Source organism: Leuciscus leuciscus (assembly GCF_965113295.1).
Source record: "Leuciscus leuciscus genome assembly, chromosome: 6".
NCBI lineage: Eukaryota > Metazoa > Chordata > Actinopteri > Cypriniformes > Leuciscidae > Leuciscus > Leuciscus leuciscus.
Genome location: NC_138730.1, coordinates 36,905,622 through 36,931,644, shown reverse-complemented (window position 1 = coordinate 36,931,644; position 26,023 = coordinate 36,905,622). Strand labels below are relative to the sequence as shown.

The 26,023-nt window shown below is 42.7% G+C and overlaps 2 protein-coding genes and 1 long non-coding RNA gene across 5 annotated transcripts in view; 1 reads left to right on the top strand and 2 right to left on the bottom strand.

Moving 5' to 3' along the window:
• Positions 1–6,770, bottom strand: part of efr3a (EFR3 homolog A) — a 51,576-nt gene extending 44,806 nt beyond the window's left edge. For 2 of the 3 annotated variants that reach the window (XM_082173516.1, XM_082173518.1), the window contains exons 1-2: positions 6,653–6,770; positions 6,361–6,469 (exon numbers count right to left, since the gene is read on the bottom strand). In XM_082173516.1, the coding sequence (XP_082029642.1) occupies positions 6,361–6,370 (10 nt within the window). In that variant the 5' untranslated portion in view covers positions 6,371–6,469; positions 6,653–6,770. Of the gene's footprint in view, positions 1–6,360; positions 6,632–6,652 lie in introns of those variants that run through there. The other variant, XM_082173517.1, reaches the window with a different exon arrangement.
• Positions 3,150–5,343, bottom strand: LOC309501597. The gene is made up of 2 exons (XR_014206950.1): positions 4,009–5,343; positions 3,150–3,956 (listed from the first exon to the last, which is right to left on the bottom strand). It is a non-coding gene; the product is annotated as an uncharacterized lncRNA (long non-coding RNA).
• adcy8 (adenylate cyclase 8 (brain)) overlaps positions 6,705–26,023 on the top strand; it is an 84,109-nt gene continuing 64,790 nt past the window's right edge. Inside the window, exons 1-4 of the mRNA XM_082173471.1 lie at positions 6,705–6,837; positions 14,169–14,246; positions 21,219–21,321; positions 22,370–22,458. The gene's annotated coding sequence lies outside the window, so the exon portion shown is untranslated. The remainder of the gene's footprint in view (positions 6,838–14,168; positions 14,247–21,218; positions 21,322–22,369; positions 22,459–26,023) is intronic.

The following is a 26,023-nucleotide window of genomic DNA, read 5'->3' as shown; positions in this document are numbered from 1 at the left end:
GATAAAACATCTGCTTTTTGATCATGTAATTCTTAATAATACCACAAACACTGAAAAAAAGAGAGAATTTTAAGTTTCGGCTGAAAATAGTTTTACAACCCTGAATTTATTTGACCGAAACAGTGAAGTTTAAAGGTAGAGTAGACAATTCAGACATCTTCAGAGCGTCTCCAAAGCCGGAACGTGCTGATGACACGTGATGTCCAGCGAGCAGGGTGAGGGGAGGTATGGAAATACATATGTTGACAGGCATGTAGGACAGTGTATTTCCCAAAAAATTTCGTCCAATCATTGCATTCGGTCCAAATGCAATGATTGGACGAAATGTTTTTGGTCCTGAGACTTTCACAGTAGATATACATGTTTTAATATTTAGACTTTCTATTATTGATTGGTATCAGGATGTGAAGAGAGTTTCAACCAATATCCACCTTATTCCTACGCCCCATGACGCTTTGCGCGAATTATGGGTGTAACTTCCGTTAAGCTGTAAACAATCAGTGAAACGCTCGCTCTATGAACGTAATACGTTAAAAAAGTGTCACATTGATTGAGATGACATTAATCTACTCACCCATCAACCATCGAACATTAAAAGGAAATTTAAAAGTGTAAAAGCATCAACAAGGTACTTTCAACAGACCAAATAACCCCAAGAGCGCGTAATATGTAGTAATGTATTTGTATTGCCTTAATCAAAAATGTTCACTAACTTCAGCATTACGTGATACTATTTCAAAGTGATTTCCGTCATTTTGACAGATTATAAATTGCATTTACCTGTGAAAACAAACCTGGAAAGAGACGTGAGGATTTGAGGAGAATAACGAGAGATTTTTCATGCATTCCAGTGAATTATTAATGGAATATATCGTAAATTAAATTCGGGAGAACAGACAAATCTGCAATATATGTTGTCCTTTTTCATACTTTTACAGCGGATTGCAAAGGAAAAAAATAAAATAATCACGAGGAAAAGAAAGCAGCGATTGAAAAGAGCTCTTGCCATAGATATTCTTGTTATAACATGTCACATTAAAATACCAAGTATAACGTTATTTTCATGATGTCTGAAAATAAATCATGAAGTTAAACTGACGGATCAGCTTTATTTGTAGGGCAACCTTATGATTTGAAATGATTCGTTTCAGCAGACCGGAAGTGCCACCCATAATTCAAAACGCAGTAAGGTTGTCAGGAATAAGGCGGATAACAAAAAGTGTCTATAATTTTTTTAATTGCCTACCCTACCTTTAATTAGCGCTCCTTCAATGACACATTTTTGCAAAAGGTAAAACTCGTTGCCAAATAACATCACTACAAAATTTATCACCGCTAAAATCATACACATTCAGATGGAAATTTTTTGTACATAGGGGAACTACAACCTCTGTGAATAGGCCAAGAAGGCTGTTATCAGTCAATGACTTCAAAGTGGCCAAATATCGGCCTTGTCGATTGTTAATTCTAAACAAGGCTTTCCCCCCTAAAATTGTGCCATTTAAGACATTCTCAACAAACTGTTTAGCTGTATATTTCAATATTTATATAGATCATACATGCTTTCAAATGATCTGAAAGGAAGCAATCAAGGGCACACAGACAAAAAAACAAGCACACAAACACGCCGATCGGACCTACCAGCATCAGCGTTCTCTGAGTCCATGTCTGTGTCTCTGTCTGCTCACAGGAACTGGGAGACAAAGGCTCTCTTTCTGTCTTACTATCTTTCTCTCTCTAGGTGCTGTACAGTGCAGTAAGTCTAGCCATCTTCTATAACACACTCACATACACACGCACACACGCACACACACGAGCATCTGCATGAGGACAGAGGGGTAAGCTGTATTTAATTCTGATGATGCTGATGTTTTGGCACACTGAATATTTCACTGCAGTGTCGACACAAGCATCTGTCCGAATAACGCCACCATGCACGCGCACACTCTTGACCAACACAAAACACACACGCCGCCGCTTTCCCTTGATGTTTTCCCTCACATAGAATCTTCACTAGCACGCCGTCCACTGCGCATATGAATGAGACACTGCTGAAAGGAAAGCGAGAAACACCCATACAAAACACATGACAGATCAAACACACACAAACACACAGATCAAACTCTCTCACGCACTCAAAACGGCCAACGAAAGATCAAACTTTGCTTTGCGAATGGGCACATTATCATCTCAAAGAGAGAAAGAGAGAGAGAGAGAGAGAGAGAGAGAGAGAGATAGAGAGACAGAGAGAGATAGACAGAGAGAGAGACAGAGAGAGAGACTGGTCATTGTCCCATGCACACAGATACTTAAACTCAATCTAAATGGCAAAAACACCTGAGTAAGTCTGTACGATTTGATCAATATTACAAAAAAATTGACATCACAATTTTAACTGCAATATGAGAAACATTTAACATCTCATATTGCTGCTTAGATATGTTATCTGAAAGAACAAAAAGGCATAAAATCACACTGAAACAGCAGTTCTCATGTTCAGCAGGGTGTGCAAACTGCAAACTAGCAAACAATGACTCCAAAGTCCGGTTTTGCCAGCGCTTTGCTGCCAACAGGAACTGTTAAAAGGGTGTGAAAACTCAAGTTGAAAAAATAATAATAATAATTATTCTCCTTTATTTTAGCGATGAACAGTGTAGGTTACAAAAGTTTGTTATTAATGCGCTCCAGATTCCAAAAACTGCGCCTGAGTAAAGTCTCGTTCACACCAAGAATAACGATAACTATAATGTCCACACCAGCGGACGTCCGGACGGTATTGTTCTGTTTATTCTAAGCACACGCTGCAGTTCTGTTGGCTGCCACTGCTCAGAGCGTGCGAGTACTCCACTGAGTTCTTTTTGTCGTCTAATTGGGATTCAACAGTTAAATGCACATACTTATGTGTCGAAATTGCCGTCTTTGCAAGTATCCTCGTAAACACAGTCATTTGTGTCTTAAGTGAACATCAACAGTTGAGAAATATATCACATGTGAATCATTATAGTGCATTCGGTCTTAAAGTGAAAGCAGCCTAATAAACCGGGTGTCATTAATGTTAATCAAATAACAAAAAAGAGAAAATCTCTCAGCTCTTGACTGAATCAATTTTGTGTCACTTTAATAAGAATAAATGTACATTTAATTTACAGTTTATCCATTTGATTACTCTATACAATTTATGTAGGCTAGTATTTCTTATTTCTAGTGCTTGACGTTTTTCAGGTAAGTCTATTTCTTTGTTCTATTGTAGTTTGTTGTCCTATTGCTTATACATTTTTTTTAATTATTATTTTATCACTGACTGTATACTTGTCTTCAGTAAGCTTGAGATTTTGTTGTGAGAAGTATTAGTTTTTTTGTAATATTAAAATTACTCACAAGAATTATTAAATTTCAATGCATCAAAATGTTTGGTCATATCATCCACCCCTAGCCTGTGTGAATGCAGCCTCATAGAACATTTACAGAATCTCTTTTCTCTCCATTTTCCTCTCTCATCCCATGTCAAGGATAAAGGGCTCGTCTTACAGGGTCCTGACTGCCCAGAAATAGACTGTGTGTGTGTGTGTCAGAGAAGAGAGGTTATCATACTCCCTCTGAGGGGTGTGGGAGTTGTTTGTACTTCAGTGGAGAGGTCACCCTACTCTCAGATTGTGTGTGTGTGTGTGTGTGTGTGTGTGTGTGTGTGTGTGTGTGTGTGTGTGTGTGTGTGTGTGTGTGTGTGTGTGTGTGTGTGTGTGTGTGTGTGGTACTTCTCTGTGCAGAGCGTCAGCAGCAATAACCCTTAGGGGTGTCTGGTCTACTGCGTCAAACTACACATTATGCAATCTGAAGAAACAATGCAACACTAAACTATATCACAAATGGCAAACGAAATGGTACGTAAAACTATATTTTACGCTAAATTAAATGTTGCTTTAAAACTACAATGTCAAAAACACCAGGAAAAAATATGGCTAATTAGACAATGCCTAAAAACAGCCAAAATGAACCAACACCATTTCCAACTAAACAATACCAAAGGAATATTGCAAGCTAACAACAAAACAAAATCACAAATGTTGGTAACACTGTACTAAGGCCTTATTGGTTAACATTAGTTAATGTATTAAATAACATGAAACTTTGAACAAACTAATAAAAATGTTCATGTTAGTTCACAGTGCTTAAAAATGTATCATTAAAGACTTAGCCTGGTTTACACCAGACCCTTCTCAGTCGTAACTGAGAGTGGGTCTGGGGAAGCTTCATTCACATCCCATTTCAAAAGGGGCGTCACCAACGGATGTCGCTCAAATGCCTCTAGGCGCAATTGGATAGACCTAAAACCAATCAGAGCGATCGTCATTGTGTAAAGCCCGCCTCAACGTTTGTGATTGGTGCCAAGATTTGGAAAGATTGGAAATGGGCTTGAATGGGCTCTTGGCCAGACAGACTTGCAGAGCAAATCTAAATTTGCCGAAAGTTCGTCTGGGTTTTCCCAGGCTATTAAAGACTTAAAATGCTGTAGAAATATTGTTCATTGTTAGTTAACTAATTTAAGTAACTAATGTTAACAAATAAAACCTTATCGTAACATGTTAGCCAGATGTTAAAACCAACAACAGCAACCCCAATCAAACAACCCCCATCCAAACATGCAAATCAAAGTCAAAAATAGTCTTGCAAACTAATTAACACCAAAGTATTGTATTGTCTCTAAATAAATATACGTTAGATTTAGCTTATACTGGTTACAAAACGTCAGATATATTTACACAGCTAACAGTGGGAAGGACTACTTTATGTTATTTATTTACACATAGGAGTGGCTGTGACATTAAACATTGATGTATGTATATGAAAATACAGAAAGAAGTTGGTGTCTTGCCAAGTTATTATAGAATTTAACTTGCGTGGTCACATCACATGTGAACGTATATTAGCTATTCAAACTGTACACATAATGTTTTCATCATTTGTGCATTTGACACAGAAAAAACAAATATTGTAAACAACAACAATCTCATAAATGGCAACAACATTTGCCAAACAAAACACAAAATCTGTTGGAAAAAAAACTAAACAACATAAAAGTCTCACACACACCAGAAAAAAAATACAGTATGGCAAATTAAAAAATGATAAAAAAAACAAAACATGCCAAACTAAACTTCTCATATACAACCATAAACTAAATAATACCAAAGCAATTTTGCAAGCTAATTTACAACAACATCAGCAGCACAATGGGTTGCAAAGTTTACAGAAACTTTCCAGGATTTTTGAAAATCTTTGGAAAGTTTTCCGGAAATTTACCGGAAATGTTCGGCCCCTTTGCAACCCTCGCCACAACACTGAAGTTAAGTCTTTTTTTTTTTTTTATGGAATATTGTAGTGATTATGTTAAACACTATGTTTCACTAGTGTTTATTATAAATTATTGATCCATGCACATTGCACATCATACTGTTTAAACACTGTTTCACTAGTGTGTATTATAAATGATTTATTCATGCACATTACTTTTTAAAAATGTGTCCTCTTTAATCATAACTTAACTAAAAATAACTTCCCTTCACTCTTATATTTCTTCTCTTTTCTGATGACATGTTTACTGGCGTGAGGGTGGGACGGCCTGTCACTCACATGACATCGCAGCAATAGCAAACCATAACCATCCAATCAATTCCCAATGGACAAAATCAAGTCCCGCCCAACATTCTTTTCTCATTCGAGAAGCCGTTTCACTCAAAATACGTCACAATAGGGTAAGAAAGGAATATTATAACTTCTGTTTCCTGACAACTTTTATAAAAAACTATAATAGATAGTAAAATAACACTGAAGAATGAAGTACAATAATGTCTCTTGGCTGCAGGAGACTCTCATTAGCTTTTCAGAAACACTACAATCATAGACGTCCAAATACATTATGTAAGATGTCCGTCTTAGACCCTGCTGAGTAGGAATTTTGTGCTGACACTAAATCACATGCCAGTGCCACCTGCTGTCAAGGTATATGGCATCAATGCCAACACCTCAAAGGAGTCTGACTTGAGTCAATGTCCTGCACGGGATCATGGGTAAAATAAACTGCAATGCCAATGACCGTGGGAACTCTGGGAAAACCATGGTACTGACTGATTAACATATTCATGTACCTTGGTAAGAGAACCAAAACCATAGCAAATTTTTTTTTGTGCTTTTCTGTTAATACAGAAGTAGCAGAGAAGAGCTGAGATCAGCAGAACCCCAGTAATGACACTGACTTATTCTCACACACACACTGCATCAGAACATTTGCAGCATAAACCGTCTTAAGTGAATGACAGAGGACAGAGGGTCGAGGCTGTGACCGGCAAGGGTTCGGCTTCTTACCGGCAGGCATTCCTCCAGTCGGTTCCGTCCAACCCGCGTCCGAAGCACTGCGTCTGGATCAGATCAGCTTGGAAGGGGGGTTAGCTTCGACATATGGATAGGAGCACGGCTGGATCACACACATACAAACACACACAAGCACAGATATACGGATTAAACGAATCCGATCATAACCCCTCAACAATACCAACCTTAAACTGACGGCAACGAGCACACATTATCAAACATGGCGGAGCTGTGTCTGTGTTGTCAAGAATTAAAGAAGTAAAGAAAGGGAGTTGTGTGTGAATACCTGTAGATGCAGATTAAGCGCAACACATCCGCGTTTCCTGCTTTACATTCCGCGTGACGTCGGGACACGCCAACACGGAAGTGACAGTCGAGAGCGGAGAGGAGCTATGAGAGCGCGCAAAGCGCACGCGTCGAGGTTGAAAAAACAAAACAACCCACGCTGCAGGGATTCACAAAGTGGAACAGGTGGGTAAAATAGAAAACTTGTTTATTTTATTTAATTTAATTGTAAAAACAAGTCTCTGGACGGCTGTGTGAATTTTATCTGCTCCCTCATCCAGCTTCTAAAATTAATAAACAGGACAATCTCAGTTGCGTTTGATTTAGGTTAATGGACTGCTCAAATGTGTGTGTGTGTGTGTGTGTGTGTGTGTGTGTGTGTGTGTGTGTGTGTGTGTGTGTGTGTGTGTGTGTGTGTGTCATTAAAATATATATTACCTCTCAGAGTTTTGCATGGCATGTGAGCAGAATATCACTTTCAATTTCTTAAAGGAATCGCTCAACCAAAAATGAAATTGCTAATATCATTTACTCGTTAATGAATAATGACTTTGTTTGTTCTATGGCACTTTACCGGAGAATTTTTGAAGGCTATTACTTATTTGTTTTTTTTCTTCCCCCTTCTTCCCCCAATGTATATATAGGCCTACTATTCATGTATAGATATGAATTTATAATTAATATTATATATATATATATACTATTAATGTATAAAGATGAATTTATAATTAATATTATAAATATGTGTTAAATATTATTTGGACATGTTACATACTTTTTTTATGTTACATTATTATGTTTTTTTTTTCTCACGATAGTACTGTACTGTTGAATGTATTATATATTTATTTATTTTAATCAAGTTATTTATTTATTCATTTAAATTATTTTTATTATTTATTTAATTAAATTTTTTCTAAATGTTTCCACTGTTCTGCTAGTATACCTTGTGACCTATTTTTGCTAATATTCCAATTCCTCTGAGGATAAGAAATAGATCGAAATTTAAATCATTATTCACTTGTACAAGTACTTGAGCTTCTTTGGTCTGTTTATGTGAGTTCATGACAGAAGATTCGTTAACCAATCATTCTTTTGAGTCAGATCTTTTCAATGCTTTTCAATCAGGTTCATAAAACTGCTTTCACTGATTTGTTCACAAATCTGACTGATCAGGTTCTCAAGTTCAACTTACTTAATGTTTCGGTTGCAGCCAGCAATTAATGGTCCACTAAAGGGAAAGATTATCACTGAATAACTTTTAAATTTAGCTTGAAAGCTTTGGGTTGATTCATTGTAACTGAATTGAAAAGAGTACAACATGCATACATAATTCAAGTCTTCATAATTTCTCCTTTTGTTCCACAGAAGAACAATGCATAATATAGGTTTGAAATAACATGAGGTGTAAGTAAATAATGACAATTTTAATTATTGGGTGAACGATTTCTTTAATATAAAAACCTGTGGCCTGACCAGTTAAAACTTCAGAGCACATGTACCCAGAAAAAATAACAACTTCATATTGGAAAACCCTTTGCAATAATTTAAGAGTATTACTGATGGATTTAAGGGGTTTGTTGCAACTGGTTGTTGATATATTTGTTGTTACAAAAGCCTGCCGTTTCATTACGACAGAATCCAGTCATTTACAGTGGTCATAATAAATAATAATACAAAGCTCAGTAATGTGTGCCTCTGTCAGACCTGCCATGTATAACCGGATTATTTTAGGATAAGCTGAAACCATCCCGTCAAACAGCCAAAGCTATGATGACCAGAGAGAGAGAGAGAGAGAGAGAGAGAGAGAGAGAGAGAGAGAGAGAGAGAGAGAGAAAAATACACAGTATTAAGATAAAGACCTTTGCTTTACAGGAATTATGTGTGATTAAGCTCCATTTTATCTAAGCATCTGTTAAACACTAAAAACACATATCAAAAGTTCAACACAGTCTGCTAAAGTTGCACAAACGTGATGCATAGCTGAGATCCAGATGCAAATATTTGCATAATTATTACTGAAATGCTGGCCAAATAATCCTATTTCACCAATAATCTCCATAATGTGTGGTTATTTCTCTCTGTGGTCACACACACATGCATACATTTTCTGCCTCACTGATATTGGTGGTTTAATGAAGCTTGAAAGCTTGGGCAGTTTGATTGATTGAGTAATGGAGTAGCTGTGTACTGCTGGTATTGCCAGTCATTCAGTAAAGTGCCATAGTTATTAGTAAAACATTCTTCATTAATGGTGAGGCAATACCCAACAGTGTCTGAGAAGACAGTGAAGAGTCTTGGGAGATGGTACGATGGGGATCTAAAGGACACAGTTCGTGTGGGAGAAGTTAGACGACAAGCAGTTGAAGGGTTGAAGAGCATAGACAGCTGCGCTCCACCAGGCAAACTAAAACTCTGGTGCTTTCAGTTTGGTCTACTGCCGAGGTTGCTGTGGCCACTGACTGTGTATGAGGTTTCTTTGACAACAGTAAAGAAGCTGGAAGCTTGAATCAGTTCATACATCAGGAAATGGTTGGGAGTTCCACGCTGCCTCAGCAGAGTGGGACTTTATGGTAAAGGAATACTGCAGCTACCAGTCTCTGCTCTAACCGAGGAGTTTAAGTGAGCCAAGGTCAGACTGGAAATGACATTAGTCGAGTCACGCGACAAATGCGTAAGTGAGGCAGCACCTGTGTTGAAAACTGAAAGAAAGTGGGCAGCAAAGAAAGCTGACATATGAACATATGATGTTCTCCCATCACCACAGAACCTAAACCTCTGTGTAGGAGAGGATCCCTCATGTCCTTTGTGTTCATCACCTGCAACATTAAGGAACATTTTGACAGGATGTAAGGTGGCTCTTAGCCAAGGGCGGTTTACTTGGCACCATGACCAGGTGCTGCGATGTTTGGCCTTAGCATTGGAAGACAAGCGTAACATGACCAATAAGTTGCGACCTGTTCTATCAAAACATTACACACAAAAGACAACATTCCTCCGCCCAGGAGAGCAACCACCAAGAAAAGGTGCAAAACCAATCCTCGCCCAGGACAACTGGAAGCTGCTAGAGACTGGAAAATGCTGGCAGATGTTGATCAATGGCTTATTTTTCCACCTGAGATTGCCACCACTAACCTTCGACCAGATATTTTCTTGTGGGCTGGATCAGCACGCCTTGCTCACCTGGTAGAGTTAACAGTACCATGGGAGGATGCTGTAGATGAGGCGTATGAGAGCAAGAAACTGCAGTATGCTCAACTAGCCATTGAAGCGAAACAGCAAGGATGGAGAGTCCGAGTTTACCCAGTGGAAGTGGGTTGTCGAGGATTTGTGGCACTCTCTACAACCCGGATTCAGTGGCCAAGAGTTGCGTCGCACAGTGAAGAACTTATCTGAAGCAGCAGAGAGGAGCAGCAACTGGCTGTGGTTGAGACGGAAAGATTCTGGTTGGGGATCTCAAGCACAATAGAAAGAAAGAAACACTGATGTACAGATAAGTAAGCTGGGCTGAGTTGAGTGGGGGACAGAGGGGGGTGATGCTGGGACGCCAGAATCACCATCGAGCCCTCTTGAGGTGTCATGAGCTAGTCGACGAAACACTGAGGATGGAAGGTGCCCACTTGAAGACCCCAGAGATGTCCTCTACTTACCTCAGTCCAGACGGTTGTCATGCTGATTGGCTGGGGAGGCCGCACTGTGGTCGATCCCCGGAGCCAGCATCACAGCCGTTGTGTGTGCTGATGCGCCAGGGAGGCAAAATAAGCTGATCCCTGGAGCCAGCATTACACTTCAGCCATTAACACCAGACAGAAGGATATATGGAAGGAAACGTAAATGGATGGAGACACATATGGATTACATTAGTTTACTGTAAAGCTACGTCTTAGTTGGTGCTTATCTTGGTGAGAGCCAAGTTCAGATCAACATAAAGTTTTAACATCTACTCTCGTGTAATGGAAATAATGAATATTGAATGCGCACACATGCATTGCACTGATTTGCTTCTTAAACACTTTCCTTTGCATATGCATGGTAACCAAAAATATTGATGTTAAATAATTAAGTTAATGGATATATTATTTGTCAGCTACCCAGATATATACAGACAAACCCACACATCCTCATTATTCTTCCTCATTATTCATGATTCTCTTAATCAATCTGGAGAAAGTAATTTAATACACTTCAATTTGTGTCAATTTCAAACTTTTAAATGGGGACTTCCAATGTGGAAATAAATATGGAAATATTTTCTTGATTTGATAAAATTGCAAATTGTTTCTTTGATTGGAAAGCTTGTTTGTAGCAACCAAACCTTAGTAAACTTGGACACTCTAAACTCACTTGAATGATTTTCTTTCTTATCTGAAAACAAAAGCAGATATTATGAAGAATTATTAATATATGAAGATATTATTAAGATTCTTTTTATTTTCACTTTTATTGACAGTCTGTGGTGACCAGTCACGTTTATCGTATAGAGAGAAGAAGCATCCTTTTGTTGTCTATGGAAGAAGTAAGGTTTGCAATGACTTGAGGATGTGTAAATGGTCATTTTTGGACTAGCAATGTATATTTTATGTGACATGATATAGCCTATATTAAATGCTGTTATTTCCCATCAACATTGATTTTATATATGCTTTGAAAACATGCAGATTTAATTTTTCAACCTATAAAGTGAGTCAATCTGGTTCACCCATTATTTACATACTTACACTACATGCCCACCTTTGAGGATTTCCAGTTTTCCACCTTCAAGCTTCACACTGAGCTTCAGATCAATGTTGACCGATAGAACAACTGTTTGTGTGTGAGAGAAACAGACAGTTTGATTTTTTTCTCTCCGGAGGGGGTTTGACATTTTTCACAAATTCTAGCATTTGGACCCATGTCTATTCAGTGGTCTTCGGACAGAATTGATTTATGGATGGATTGCATAATAAACACACAAATGGTATTTGCAATTGAGAGTGACTTAAGAATATTCTCTCAAACTCCCGACAAGATAAAAAAATTAAAATAATCGGGTGATAAAAAAAACCTACGTGATGATTCAATTGATTTTATATAAAAATAAAGCTGAAAGACTGGGCATTTTATTTTTATAAAATGCCTAAGAAGCACCCACAAATATCATTATGTCTCTGAGAGATCAGATCACTCTGTCAGAGCAGATTTCAAAGAATGAGGATCATGAAAGACATTTTGCTGGCTGGAACATTTTGTATTGATTGGGTATTTATGTAATATTTATAGTTAGCTGTGTGCAACATAAAATGTTGCTTATTGATGTTTCTTTCATACTAACCATAAGATTTGTTTAGGTTTATTTTCTTAGCAGATGCTTTCTCAGAAGGCTTTATAGAAAATGCATATATAAAGTGGCAACTACTAGGACAGGTAGCAAACAACGCAAGAAGACAACTAAACGGGTCAACTAAATTTAGACCCCCCGTGCTTGGAATAATAACAAGATCATGATGTAGGAAAGACAGAACCTGTCAGGAAACACTAGTAGTCATTAAGAATGAGTCAATGGGTCTTGTAATGTGACTGTAGAGCAGCTCTATGGGGAGGGCGAGCACTTTCGAGGTAGAGCTCTTGTGATGAGGCTGTCAGATGCTTCAGAGCTGAATGCAGTCGAGCAGAGATAGAAATGTGAATTGTATAGCTGAGTGTTAGTTTAATGGACTGGAATGTGTAAAGATGCAGGATCAGTTTGAAATCAAGCAGGAATACAGCGAACTGGATTTTTGAGAGCTCAACTCGCCATTCTGAAATTGTCATTGGTCAATTGATGCCTGCGGTTGATTTTTTGTTTGACATCCTTGTTATGAATTATTGGCTAATGCAGTGTACACTGATGTGGTAAAACATTATGACCTCCTGCCTGTTTTTGACCCACTGAGGCATGGACTCTGCAAGACCCCTGAAGATGTCTTGTAGGATCTGTCACCAAGACATATAGAGAAATGATAGGTGAATAACACTGATGTTGAAGCACCTCACCCTGGTTCTAAGCCTAAACTTGACATAAACTGTAAACTTGTCCCTCAAATCTGATTGGTTGATTGGAAAGTTATTCCAGGATCAACAAAGATTGACAGGAAAATGTGGTACTTGGTGAAATCACGTTCACCATTCCTGGTCTTTTTGTGCAGAATACTTTAGTGTGTGCTGTACATAGAATGCTTGCCTTCGGAATATTTCATTAAAATGTCAATACATTTTCAAGGTCTAATCTGGATAAAACAATGACCTATCCCTTGAATATCATCATATATCATCATATATCACCATAGACAATGAGGGGGACAAGTCGCCCCAAAATATTTGAAATGGCCAAATTGTGCCCCCAATATTCAATATTTTTGATGCTGCTCTACTGTACTTAATTATGCACTACTTTGTTTGATGAAGGATGACAAAAAAAATGTAAGTTACAATTTTTGTCTGGTCTGCCTATAAAGTGCTCTAACAGCGCAATGTCAAAATGACTGAGATGAAATCATATCCAATCAAATCAAATCAAAGAAGGCGGGCCTTATTCACAAAAGTCACAATTTTCCTCAGTGTTCAAGAATGGTTACGGCCTTGTCCTATTGTGGAAGTAGATTATAAACAAGGTTTCATGTTCACTTTAAGAAAATTTATGTTTTGTTATAGTTCTAGTATAATTCTTCATTTTTACTTAATATTTACTTTGACTCAGACCCTTTAGATTTAAACAACACTGTGTTAGATTAATAGTGTTGGCGAGGTGTTGTGTGCAATATTAACAAACAACACATAACTGACTTCTTTCAAACAATTAATTAAAAACCACAGGACAATTGAATCCCAAGTTGTAAGCTTCAGTAAAAATAACTGATCTATGAATGATTAAAAACCATATGCAATTAACTTAAGCTGACAAAAAGGAATTATCGTCTGTCTGTGTGAAAAGTGGGGGATTTACCAGTCTGGGTTCACATTGTGCAAAATGTTTCAAATCTATGAGAATGAGATGCAGTTTTCCTAAAGCATTATAAATGTACTTGTGGATCTGTCAATCATATTTCGTGCCAATGGAAAAGATTTTGAACATTATTAAGAAGGGAACAACTGTATAGGTTTTGTGCAGCCATCAGCCTTTGAATAAAATAAGCTAAAAGTACTTGGATACTCTGAGCGAACAGGAACATTTCAGTAATAGACTGCAGCAGTGGAGAGAACAGATTGGTCATTTTACTTTTTAACCTTAAAGAAACAATTTGACAAAATTGTTATATTCAGAAAAAGAAGATTTCTCTTCTGCAATAGGTCAGTTATGTCACATTATGTCTCCATAAAGTCTCAGAGTAGTAGTGGTAGTGAGGTAATGCATACATGAATATTAATGTGACACATTTGCCCCACTGTTCTTTCATCCTTTTGTTTAAAACTGCAGGGTGTAATTTCACCAATCCAAATTGCAAAAATAATGTTTCAAACAGGTTTCCTAAAGTCTGTTTTTTTATTTTTTTATACAATAGGTGACCCTCTAACTGAAACTGAACCTGGGAAGCTGAAGATCACGATTACCCTCCAGAGCATTTCCTCATTTCCCAATGGTAACGTACTCGGTTACTAACGTAACCTCGGTTCTCTCTAGAAGAGGGAACGAGTACTGCGTAAGATATCTTACGCTAGGGGAAAATCCTTTTTCCGCGAGATATTGAAGCCAAAAATTATCCTTAATTTTGTAATAATGCAAAACGCGTTGCAGCAGCATGCAGACATAGGCAAGGCAGCTCGCGCGCCTATTGGCTGCTCTGCGGCAACTGCAGCAGCCTATCGAGCGAGGCCTGGCGCCAGACCCAATGAGGGTGCTTCGCGCCCGCTGCGTCACGTCCCGCCGAAACGGGCGTGGCCTAGGCCTATAAATACCGCTCGCAGGCAGCTATTATCTGGTTTTTCATCATCGAAGCAACAAGAGCGTGCGCATGCACGGCAAGATACGCAGTACTCGTTCCCTCTTCTAGAGAGAACCGAGGTTACGTTAGTAACCGAGTACGTTCTCTTACGAGAGGTCTCTCGTACTGCGTAAGATATCTTACGCTAGGGGACCCAATGCAAAACGCAGTGCATGCTGAGATCTGACACCAAAGACCCAAGGGCGAAAACCCGGGGTTCATATAGTGCACAATCACCCAGGGAACTCACAGGGAGTCCGGGAAGAGGGAGGGGCGAAGCCGCACTCTTCCACATATGGCAGCGTCGCTTAGACGCGAATTTCATCATACAGACAGGGCGGGGTACGGCCTGAACTGATGGGGAAATGTGGGTCTTACACAGTTTACCCAGGCACATCTTGTGCTACTGCTTTTCACTGTCGATCATCGAGCTGTGCTCAGTAGACGCAGCATTCTGAGCTGATAGCATCAGGTCAGATAATACTGGTTAACTAGACCGACAACAGCCTGACCTGCAGGGCGGGAACCTCTAGGTTGTAAAACCTTATAAATGTAGACGGGGAGGCCCAGCCCGCCGCCGTACAAATATCTTGCAAGGCAATCCCACTCGACCAGGCCCACGAAGAGGCCATGCCTCTCGTGGAGTGCGCTCTGACACCCAACGGGCACTGCATGCCCTTGGAGGCGTATACCAGCGCTATAGCATCAACTATCCATCTGGATAGGCTCTGTTTCGACGCAGCTAGTCCCTTAGAACGCCCGCTAAAGGAAACAAAGAGCTGCTCTGTCTGTCTGAAAACAGACGAGCGAGACACATAAGCTCGTAATGCCCTGACTGGGCAAAGGAGGCCCACGTCTCTTTCCTCATCAGGGACCGGTAGGGCTGACAGGGAGATAACCTGCGCCCTAAACAGTGTGTTGAGGGATTTCGGAACATAACCGTGCTTAGGTTTGAGTATAACTTTTGAGTCATTAGGCCCAAATTCCATGCATATCGCGCTCACAGAGAGCGCGTGTAAGTCCCCTATGCGCTTCACTGAAGCGAGAGCCAGCAGAAACACAGTCTTGAAAGACAGATGTTTTAGATCAATCGTCTGTAAAGGCTCGAATGGTCCACCTTTCATGGCTTCCAGTACCGTAGAAAGGTCCCATACGGGGACTGAGGGAGGTCTGGGAGGATTCAGTCTCTTAGCCCCTCTAAGGAAGCGGATGACTAAATCGTTCCTTCCTATTGACTGACCAAGCGTTGTTCTTGAGAACGCTGCTATAGCCGCCACATAAACTTTGAGCGTGGAAGGGGTCCTGCCCTTATCCAACAGCTCTTGTAGGAAGGAAAGCACCTCCGTCACTCCACAGTCTGTGGGTGACACGCCACGGGCTGTGCACCAGCCCGAAAACACTGACCATTTCGAGGAGTAGAGCCGTCTCGTAGACGGAGCTCTAGCCTGCGTGATCGTGTTTAATACTCCCTTAGGGAGTTCAACATGTACCCGTTGATGGCCCAGACATGAAGGGACCACAATTCCGGGTGAGGATGCCAGATCGAGCCGTGGGCCTGAGAGAGGAGGTCTCTCCTCACTGGCACTGGCCACGGGGCAGTGCTCGCTAACTGCATCACAACTGGGAACCAAGGTTGGTTTTCCCAGAACGGTGCTACAAGCAGTACTGAGCGTCCTTCTTCCCTGATCCGCTCTATCACCTGAGGCAGGAGAGAGACGGGGGGAAAAGCATAGAGCGGGTGGTGGGGCCATACATGAGCCAGCGCGTCCCTGCTCTTGGAGAAAAATTCCGGACAGTGAGCGTTTTCTTGAGACGCGAACAGGTCTACTTCCGCTCGGCCGAATTTCTTCCACAGCAGTTGGACTGTCTGTGGGTGTAGAGACCATTCGCCTGCTGGAACATTGTTCCTGGACAGTCTGTCTGGTCCTATATTTAGGAGCCCTGGCACGTGCGCTGCTCTGAGCGAGCGCAGGTTGCGCTGAGCCCATACCAGGAGGCGTTCTGCTAGCCTGTACAGGCTCCTGGACCTGAGGCCGCCCTGGCGATTTATGTAGGACACCACAGACATGTTGTCCGAGCGGACCAGGACGTGGCGTCCTTTTATTTGGGGACAAAAACGCGTCAGCGCGTTGTCTACTGCCAGCATTTCGAGGCAGTTTATGTGCAGGAGCTTCTCCCGTTCTGACCACTGGCCGAAGAACGGTCTGCCCTCGAGCAGCGCTCCCCATCCCGAGGTGGATGCGTCTGTGGACACCACTCTCACCCTCGAGGAAGTCCCCAGGCTTACACCTGATTGGTAGCAGTCGTCCGCTCTCCAAGGTTTCAGAGCTGTGACGCACTTCTGATTGACCTTGAGGCGAAGCAGACCGGATGCCCACGCTTGGCGTGGGACTCGCGCTTTCAGCCAAAACTGCAGCGGGCGCATGCGGAGCAGGCCCAGCTGGAGCACTGATGATGCTGAGGCCATGAGACCCAGCATCTTCTGAAATTTCTTGAGCGGGACAGACGCGCCGCAGCGGAACGAGTTCGCTGTGCGCTGAATGTCTGCTGTGCGCTGAATGTCTACCGCGCGCTGTGGTGATAGTCGCGCTATCATGGACAGCAAGTCCAACTCTGTGCCCAGGAAAAATATCGTCTGACTGGGGGACAGAGAGCTCTTCGCCCAGTTGACACTGAGACCCAAATTCTCGAGGTGATCGAGTAAAATGGTCGTGTGTTCTATGAGCACTGAGCGAGATTGCGCTTGAATCAGCCAATCGTCCAAATAGTTCAGTACTCGCACGCCCCTCATTCTGAGGGGTGCGAGCGCCGCATCCATGCACTTCGTAAATGTACGGGGTGCCAGGGATAACTGTGTACTGATATGCCTGGCCCTCGAAGGCGAATCTCAAATATCGCCTGTGATGTGACGCTATCTGTATTTGAAAATACGCGTCTTTCAGATCTATTGACACGAACCAATCTCCTTGGCGAATCTGCGCGAGGATTTGTCTGGCCGTGAGCATCCTGAACTGTCGCTTCACAAGCACTCTGTTCAGTTGCCTTAGATCTAGTATGGGTCTGAGACCCCCGTCTTTCTTTGGTACCAGGAAGTATCTGCTGTATAGCCCTCCTTCGCTCTGAACTCTGAAGCTCTATGGCCCCTTTGTTCAATAGTTTCGCCACTTCGGCTCGAAGTAAATGTGCTACTTCTGCTTTTACCGTGGTCTCGACGCGCACCGTATAGTGGCGAGGGCGTCGGCGAAACTGTAGCGAATAGCCTCTTTTTATAATGTCCAGCACCCACTTCGAAACCCCGGGCAGCTTTGCCCATGCGTCCGCATGAATAGCTAGGGGTTGAATACGAAGCGCGCTCCGCTCGCTCAGCGATGGAGAGGCTTCGGTGTGCTGTAACACAAGCGTCGCGCTCATGACATTTGAGGCATCTATCGAACTGTCATGTCTATGTGTGGATGTGGGCGCGGGACAGCGGGCACATTTATCACACCGAAAGCATTGTTCGCTTGAGTGAAGCGAATGCACGCTGGTTTCGTTTTTACAGAAACCGTGAGACATGCATAACGTGGTGTTTGTGGGCACTGGGTAGTGGCACATTTACCACGTTTGAAGCGCAACCGATCTGAGTCGATTTTATGTGCGCGGGCCCTGTGTGACAGGCTGTGCTTGTGTGTAGAGATGGGCACTGGGCAGTGGGCATTCTTACTACACATGAGACACCATCGGCCGTGGCCGGGACACCAGAAAATACACTCTTTTGGGGATTTATCTGGGTAGCCGTGAAAACGGCATTTGTGTGCAGGCAAGCGGGTGACAGAACCGGCTTGTTGGCTGCAGAAAACACTGGAACAGTCACATTTGCTGGAACTGGACGAGCGAATAACTTTGGTGTGAGTCCGGCCGCAGCGGGACTCGAACACCGTCATTTTCCTAGGCGTGCTAGGACGACTTCGGGGCCTCGGGCTTTACCACAATCCTAGGTCGCGGGCCACGCATGGCGGGGCGGCGGCTGGATGAGCGGGAGCGCGGTCTCGCGCTTCGGGCCTGGCGGCGCTGCGAAGTGGCGGCAGTGGACGGTGGCTGGGGCTGTGAGCTCTGTGCAGACGGTTTCGCACGGCCTGCTGCAGAGCTGGAGCGCTTCGGAAGGAAGTGCTTCATAGCCTGTGACGCTTTCTGTACCTCTGCGAATCTCTCCGCAAAATCCTTGACAGAGGATCCAAAGAGGCCAGCAGGAGAAAACGGGGCGTCGAGGAACGCGGTGCGCTCGGACTCGGCCATTTCTGAGAGCGTCAGCCAGAGGTGTCTCTCGGTCACAGTGAGAGAGGCCATACTCCGTCCAATGGCCTGTGCTGCAGACTTAGTGGCACGGAGAGCGAGGTCCGTGGCGCTTCTTAAATCCGGCACGCAGATCGCGTCAGGTCCTTTCTCATCCAGCTTTCGGAGGAGATCAGCCTGGAAGATCTGCAACGTGGCCATGGTGTGCAGCGGAGGGCGGACATAAGTGGGCCGCTATCGCCTCTTCGACCGGCGGCAGCGAAAGGTATCCCCTGTTCTTGGCATCGTCAACTGCAGAGAATGCCAAAGAAACAGCAGGACGCACTCTAGCTGAATAGGGGGCGTTCCAGGACTTAGCAACTTCTTCGTGTAGCTCAGGAAGAAAGGGCGCTGGTTTGGACGCAGGCGAAGCACGCTCCCCAGGCAGGAAAAAGCCATCCAGCCGGTTGTGAGCTGGCTGCTCGGGCGAAGACCACTCGAGGCCGAGGCTCGCCGCGGCCTGTGCGAGTATCCGCATGAGCTCCGTCTCGATGGACGCTCTCTTGCCTGACGACGTGCGGGCAGGGGGCGCGAGATCCTCAGAGCCCGCCCAATCCTCACTGCCTGACGCCAGGATAGAGCAGGAATCATCCTCTCCCAGCAGGGCTTCCTCGTCAGCGATGTCGACGGAAGCGGCGGCAGACAGCGGCCACTGTCCGTCAGGAAGAGAAGCCGACGGAGGTTCCGGGACCCGCTGGGCACGGCGCTTTTTACGGCGCGACAGCGGCGGGCAGGGGAGCAGTCTCGGTAAAGAAAGCCAGGCGAGTCCTCAGAGTCGCCATGGTCATCAGCTCGCAGTGAGCCGCCGTCAGCGAGCGCGAGAACTGCATGTTCCTCACCCAGGCAGGAAACGCAAACAACATGGCGGTCCCCGTCACTGTGTGTGGCTCTGCACGAGCCGCAGGAAGGCATCTTGAAAAAAAGACGCGGCGGCGACACACACACACACATAAGCGTCGGAAAGCGCTGGAAAGCGCAGCAGGAAGGCAAGGAAGGCGGCACGGCCAGCAACTTCAGTGACTCGTCCCGCTGAAGGTGCTCTCTCTCAGACGGCGCGGCTTCTTCTCCAGCTCCAGCGATGCGTGTGCTTCGCTTGAAGGATGAAAAATCAGATTATAGCTGCCTGCGAGCGGTATTTATAGGCCTAGGCCACGCCCGTTTCGGCGGGACGTGACGCAGTGGGCGCGAAGCACCCTCATTGGGTCTGGCGTCACGTTTTGCATTATTACAAAATTAAGGATAATTTTTGGCTTCAATATCTCGCGGAAAAAGGATTTTCTTTTAAGATATCTTCAAGTAAGATATCTTGCGCAGTACGAGAGATCTCTCGTAAGAGAACACTTCTTTTTCAGAACTATTGTTATTTGCTGTTATTACACACCTTTTATTATATTTGTGTCAAATTAGTGGTAACCACCATTAAAATGCTGCATTACCTATATTAATACTCTAAAACAATGTCCAAATAGCTATTTGGCTTTTGATAACATTTTTCCCACCGTCATGGCCTAGATGGCGTCAGTCAAAAGAAAAAGTCATTGCAGAAGCAGAGCATGAGATGGATGATTTTAAACAGATTTTTCAAAAAGACTATTCTTTTCTTTGTTAAAAAGGGAAAAAAATACTGCGTGTGTGTGGATGTTAAAGAAAATACATTAGGGTCAGTTTCGATTTTATGAAAGTTATACAGTAGGCCTAGCTTTAATATTTTATCGGATTACTGTAAAAAAAAATTAAATACATGATAGATGTATCATGTTATCATGTAATCATGAGATAGATGATTTTAACAGGAATAAAGTGTTTTACTGTATTTTGATCAAATAACTGCAGCCTTGCTGAGGATGAGAGACTCATTTCAAAATCATTTCAAAAATCTTACCGACCACAAACATATGAACGCTAGTGTCTTCAAATTTAAATCTTATTATATTATTTTTCATTTTCACTTCCATCTTTCGAGTAATTCTGTTTAGTATCTGCTACAGGGTTATGAACAGAACATATTTGATATGGAGGGTTTTCATTATTTATAGTAAGTGTACTCTCTTTCTTCCTGTGAAACACTGCCACTGTCTCTTTCTCTCTCACACACAGAATGTTGGCTTCCTCTGAAAGGGGAATTCAAAATAAAAGTGAAAAAGCCTAAATGAAAGAAAGATGTTCATGGAAATGGAGCTATAAAAAGAGAAAGAGAAACTATTAATTATGAAGCAGGTGAGAGAGACGCAGAAACTGGTAGATACTGTATGTGTATTTAATTACAGCTCTGTCTGTGTTTTTCTTGCTTGCCTTCCTACTTCTTCACGTTTCTCATAGTAACGGCAGAATGTGTGAACAGCGCTGGACTCTAGGGCTGAATTTGATGGATCACTCCCACAGTTCTGGAACCTAAAACATCAACAGCAGAATGAGCTGACAGGTGGCTGAATCCAACACACATACACACACAACACACAAACAAACACATGCAAAGCAGCACAAGACAGCATGGAAGCAGAAATGTGGGTGGGATTATGGGAATTTAAGTTTTTAACAACTATTTTGTTTCTTCCTCTCGGCTTCTTTTAGTTTCTTATTTATTAGGTGACCTTCAACCTTGTTAGAAATCAAAGAACATATCATGTTCAAATGTTGATTTACTTTCAAGATTGTATAACTTGCTGTCTTATTCTCCTCAATGAAATTACTGACAAAATACTGACAATAATTAAATTATTTGAATTTAAAACATATTAATGATGCAAATATGATGAGAAAAAAATCATTAAAAGTCACCAAAAATGTTTCTTGAAGAAAAAAAATATATAGGAAGAATATGATTGGTTCAAATAATCCATCAGAAGTGACCAAACGTTTTATACAATTAGATTAGTAAAATTAGAGTCATATTGACTAAAGTGATTATGATGATAATTTTATGGGGTTTTTTGTGCCTTTTTAGTTCGATGTTTATTACTGTTCAAAAGTCAAGTGTTGGTAAGATTCTTTTTTTAAATTAAGTCTCTTAACCTGCATTTATTTCATCAAAAAAATTTAGTGAAACAGTATTATTGTGCAATATTGTTACAGTATATAATTACTTTTTTTCTATATGAATATATTTGAAAAATGTATTTTATTCGTGTTATGCAAACCTGTATTTTCAGCATCATTACTCCAGTCTTCAATGTCACATGATCCTTCAGAAAGCCTTCTAATATGCTGATTTGCTGCTCAATAAACGTTTCTGATTATTATCAATGTTGAAAACAGTTGTTCTGCTCAATATTTTTGTGAAAACAGCGAAAAAACATTTTCTTCAGGATTCTTTGGTGAATATAAAGTTCAAAAGAACAGCATTTATTATATTACAAATTATAAGACATTATAAATGAATTTACTGTCACTTTTGGTGACTGTGTGTGTGTGTGTGTGTGTGTGTGTGTGTGTGTGTGTGTGTGTGTGTGTGTGTGTGTGTGTGTGTTCAGCTTCTCTCTACTGCCTCCTGCTGTCCTGTGTTGTTTGGGGTAGAGACATGAAGGTGACCTGAAAGAGACCTGGCAGCAAATTCATGAAGGTTTGTGGCAAAAGCTAAGCTGCTTTGTGGGGTTTTGCGTTTGTGTGTATGTGACCAGAGAGACACAAAGACATTAAGGAGAGTGAATTAAACTATGACCAACCATTTAATTTTAAACACCCCAACCATGATAAACACAAATTAAGCCCAGACACCTGGTCTTTCCAGGCGGAGATTCTATAATTACGCAAATGTTTCTGCTGAATATAGAATGTCCTTCATGCCTATCTGAGCTGAAACACTCTAAGCAGACACTCTGTGTGTGTGTGTGTGTGTGTGTGTGTGTGTGTGTGTGTGTGTGTGTGTGTGGTAGGTAATGCTTTTTCTGCAGAAGTGCTAATGTATTTTCTGTGTCTTTTTTCCAATGGCTATTTTAGTGAAGGTTTCTTCTTTGCTATGTTTCAGTTGTGAATGTGCGTGGTGTGTCTGGATGTGTGTGTTCCGATTCATCGGGGCCTCCTTTTCTTTCTGCCTCCCTTTTCCTTGATCTCCTCAGTCACTTATTCACCAGACGGCTTGATGAAGGGAGAGAGAGCGACGGACAGAGAGATAATTGTGTGTCATGTCAGTGATGTCTTTTTTTAGTATTGAGCCATGATCTCAGCCAATAATTGGTGTAATCAAGTCGCTTTAACATGCACAGGTGAATCTGAGAATGAGTGGCTTGTTCCACTCCCTAATTCCCTATCCATCTTTTTCCTAAATGAGCCTGCTGCGTTTTAGATTATGGGAGGCATTTCCGGTTTGGGGAAGTTCCACTCAAAAAGACTGAAACAAATCATTTCAAGTCATAAAGTTGCGCTACAAATAATCCTAATCTGTAATTTTGACTAAATCAGCTGTAAAATTTACTTCATGTTCTATTTTCAGATGTCAGGAGGATAACGAAACACTTGGTATTTTATGGTATAACTACAAGAATAACTATGGCAAGAGTTCTTTTCAGTCACTGCATTCTTTTGTAACTGATTATTTTCTGTTCTCAGATTTGTTTTCAAACAGATGCTTATAAATGTAATGGTCTCCGCTTTTGACTTCTAATCCCTATGATTGAATGTTTCTGAGGCAGGTAAATGCAATATTTCAAAATGATGGAAAATACTTCAGTTCCAGTTAATGAACATCTATGCTTAAGGCAACATATGTTACATAATACATACATGCACTGACCTGACAAAAAAAAAAAGAGTTGCTGTTTGGATTTTAATAGGCAAATGCTTAAGAGTCTACGAATGGATCATTACTGTAGTGATTATTATGTTTCTAGCATGTAAACAGTTCTTCTAACCCTAATTGATGGAGTTTGTAGCTTTTCATTTCTTAAACAGCCATGTAGGAAAACGTACTCGGTTACTAACGTAACCTCGGTTCTCTCTAGAAGAGGGAACGAGTACTGCGTAAGATATCTTACGCTAGGGGAAAATCCTTTTCCGCGAGATATTGAAGCCAAAAATTATCCTTAATTTTGTAATAATGCAAAACGCGTTGCAGCAGCAATGCAGACATAGGCGAGACAGCTCGCGCGCCTATTGGCTGCTCTGCGGCAACTGCAGCAGCCTATCGAGCGAGGCCTGGCGTGACGCCAGACCCAATCAGGGCACTTCGCGCCCGCTGCGTCACGTCCCGCCGAAATGGGCGTGGTCTAGGCCTATAAATATCGCTCGCAGGCAGCTATTATCTGGTTTTTCATCATCGAAGCAACCAGAGCGTGTGCATGCACGGCAAGATACGCAGTACTCGTTCCCTCTTCTAGAGAGAACCGAGGTTACGTTAGTAACCGAGTACGTTCTCTTACGAGAGGTCTCTCGTACTGCGTAAGATATCTTACGCTAGGGGACCCAATGTAAAACGCCGTGCATGCTGAGATCTGACACCAAAGACCCAAGGGCGAAAGCCCGGGGTACATATAGTGCACAATCACTCAGTGAACTCACAGAGAGTCCGGGAAGAAGGAGGGGTGCAGCCTCACTTTTCCACATAAAGTAGCGTCGAAGGGACGCGAATTTCATCATACAGACAGGGCGGGGTACGGCCTGAACTGATGGGAAAAAATGTGGGTCTTACACAGTTTGCCCAGCTTTAAACTGTCGAACATCGAGCTGTGCTCAGCAAACGCAGCATTCTGAGCTGAACGCATCAGGTCAGATAATACTGGTAGTTTAGACCGACAGCAGCCTGGCCTGCAGGGCGGGAACCTCTAGGTTATAAAACCTTATAAATGTAGACGGGGAGGCCCAGCCTGCCGCCATACAAATATCTTGCAAGGCAATCCCACTTGACCAGGCCCACGAAGAGGCCATGCCTCTCGTGGAATGCGCTCTGACACCCAAAGGGCACTGCATGCCCTTGGAGGCGTATGCCAGCGCTATAGCATCAACTATCCATCTGGATAGGCTCTGTTTCGACGCGGCTAGTCCCTTAGAACGTCCGCTAAACGAAACAAAGAGCTGTTCCGTCTGTCTGAAAACAGACGAGCGAGACACATAAGCTCGTAATGCCCTGACTGGGCAAAGGAGGCTCGCGTCTCTTTCCTCATCAGGGACCGGTAGGGCTGACAGAGAGATAATCTGCGCCCTAAACGGTGTGTTGAGGGATTTTGGAACATAACCGTGCTTAGGTTTGAGTATAACTTTTGAGTCATTGGGCCCAAACTCCATGCACGCCGCGCTCACAGAGAGCGCGTGCAGATCCCCTATGCGCTTCACTGAAGCGAGAGCCAGCAAAAACACTGTTTTGAAAGACAGGTGTTTTAAATCGATTGACTGCAAAGGCTCAAATGGCGCACCTTTCATGGCTTCCAGAACCGTAGAAAGGTCCCATACGGGGACTGAGGGAGGTCTGGGAGGATTCAGTCTCTTAGCTCCTCTAAGGAAGCGGATGACTAAATCGTTCCTTCCTATTGACTGACCAAGCGTTGTTTCTGAGAACGCTGCTATAGCCGCCACATAAACTTTGAGCGTGGAGGGGGCCCTGCCCCCATCCAACAGCTCTTGTAGGAAGGAAAGCACCTCCGTCACATCACAGTTTGTGGGTGACACACCACGGGCTGTGCACCAGCCCGAAAACACTGACCATTTCGAAGAATAGAGTCGTCTTGTAGACGGAGCTCTAGCCTGCGTGATCGTGTTTAATACTCCTTTAGGGAGTCCAACATGTACCCGTTGATGGCCCAGACATGAAGGGACCATAGTTCCGGGTGAGGATGCCAGATCGAGCCGCGGGCCTGTGAGAGGAGATCTCTCCTCACTGGTACCGGCCACGGGGCAGTACTTGCTAACTGCATCACGGCTGGGAACCAAGGTTGGTTTTTCCAGAACGGTGCTACCAGCAGTACTGAGCATCCTTCTTCCCTGATCCGTTCTATCACCTGAGGCAGGAGAGAGACGGGGGGAAAAGCATAGAGCGGGCGGCGGGGCCACACATGGGACAGCGCGCTCCTGCTCTTGGAGAAAAATTCTTGACAGTGAGCGTTTTCTTGAGACGCAAACAGGTCCACTTTCGCTCTGCCGAATTTCTTCCACAGCAGTTGGACTGTCTGTGGGTGTAGGGACCATTCGCCTGCCGG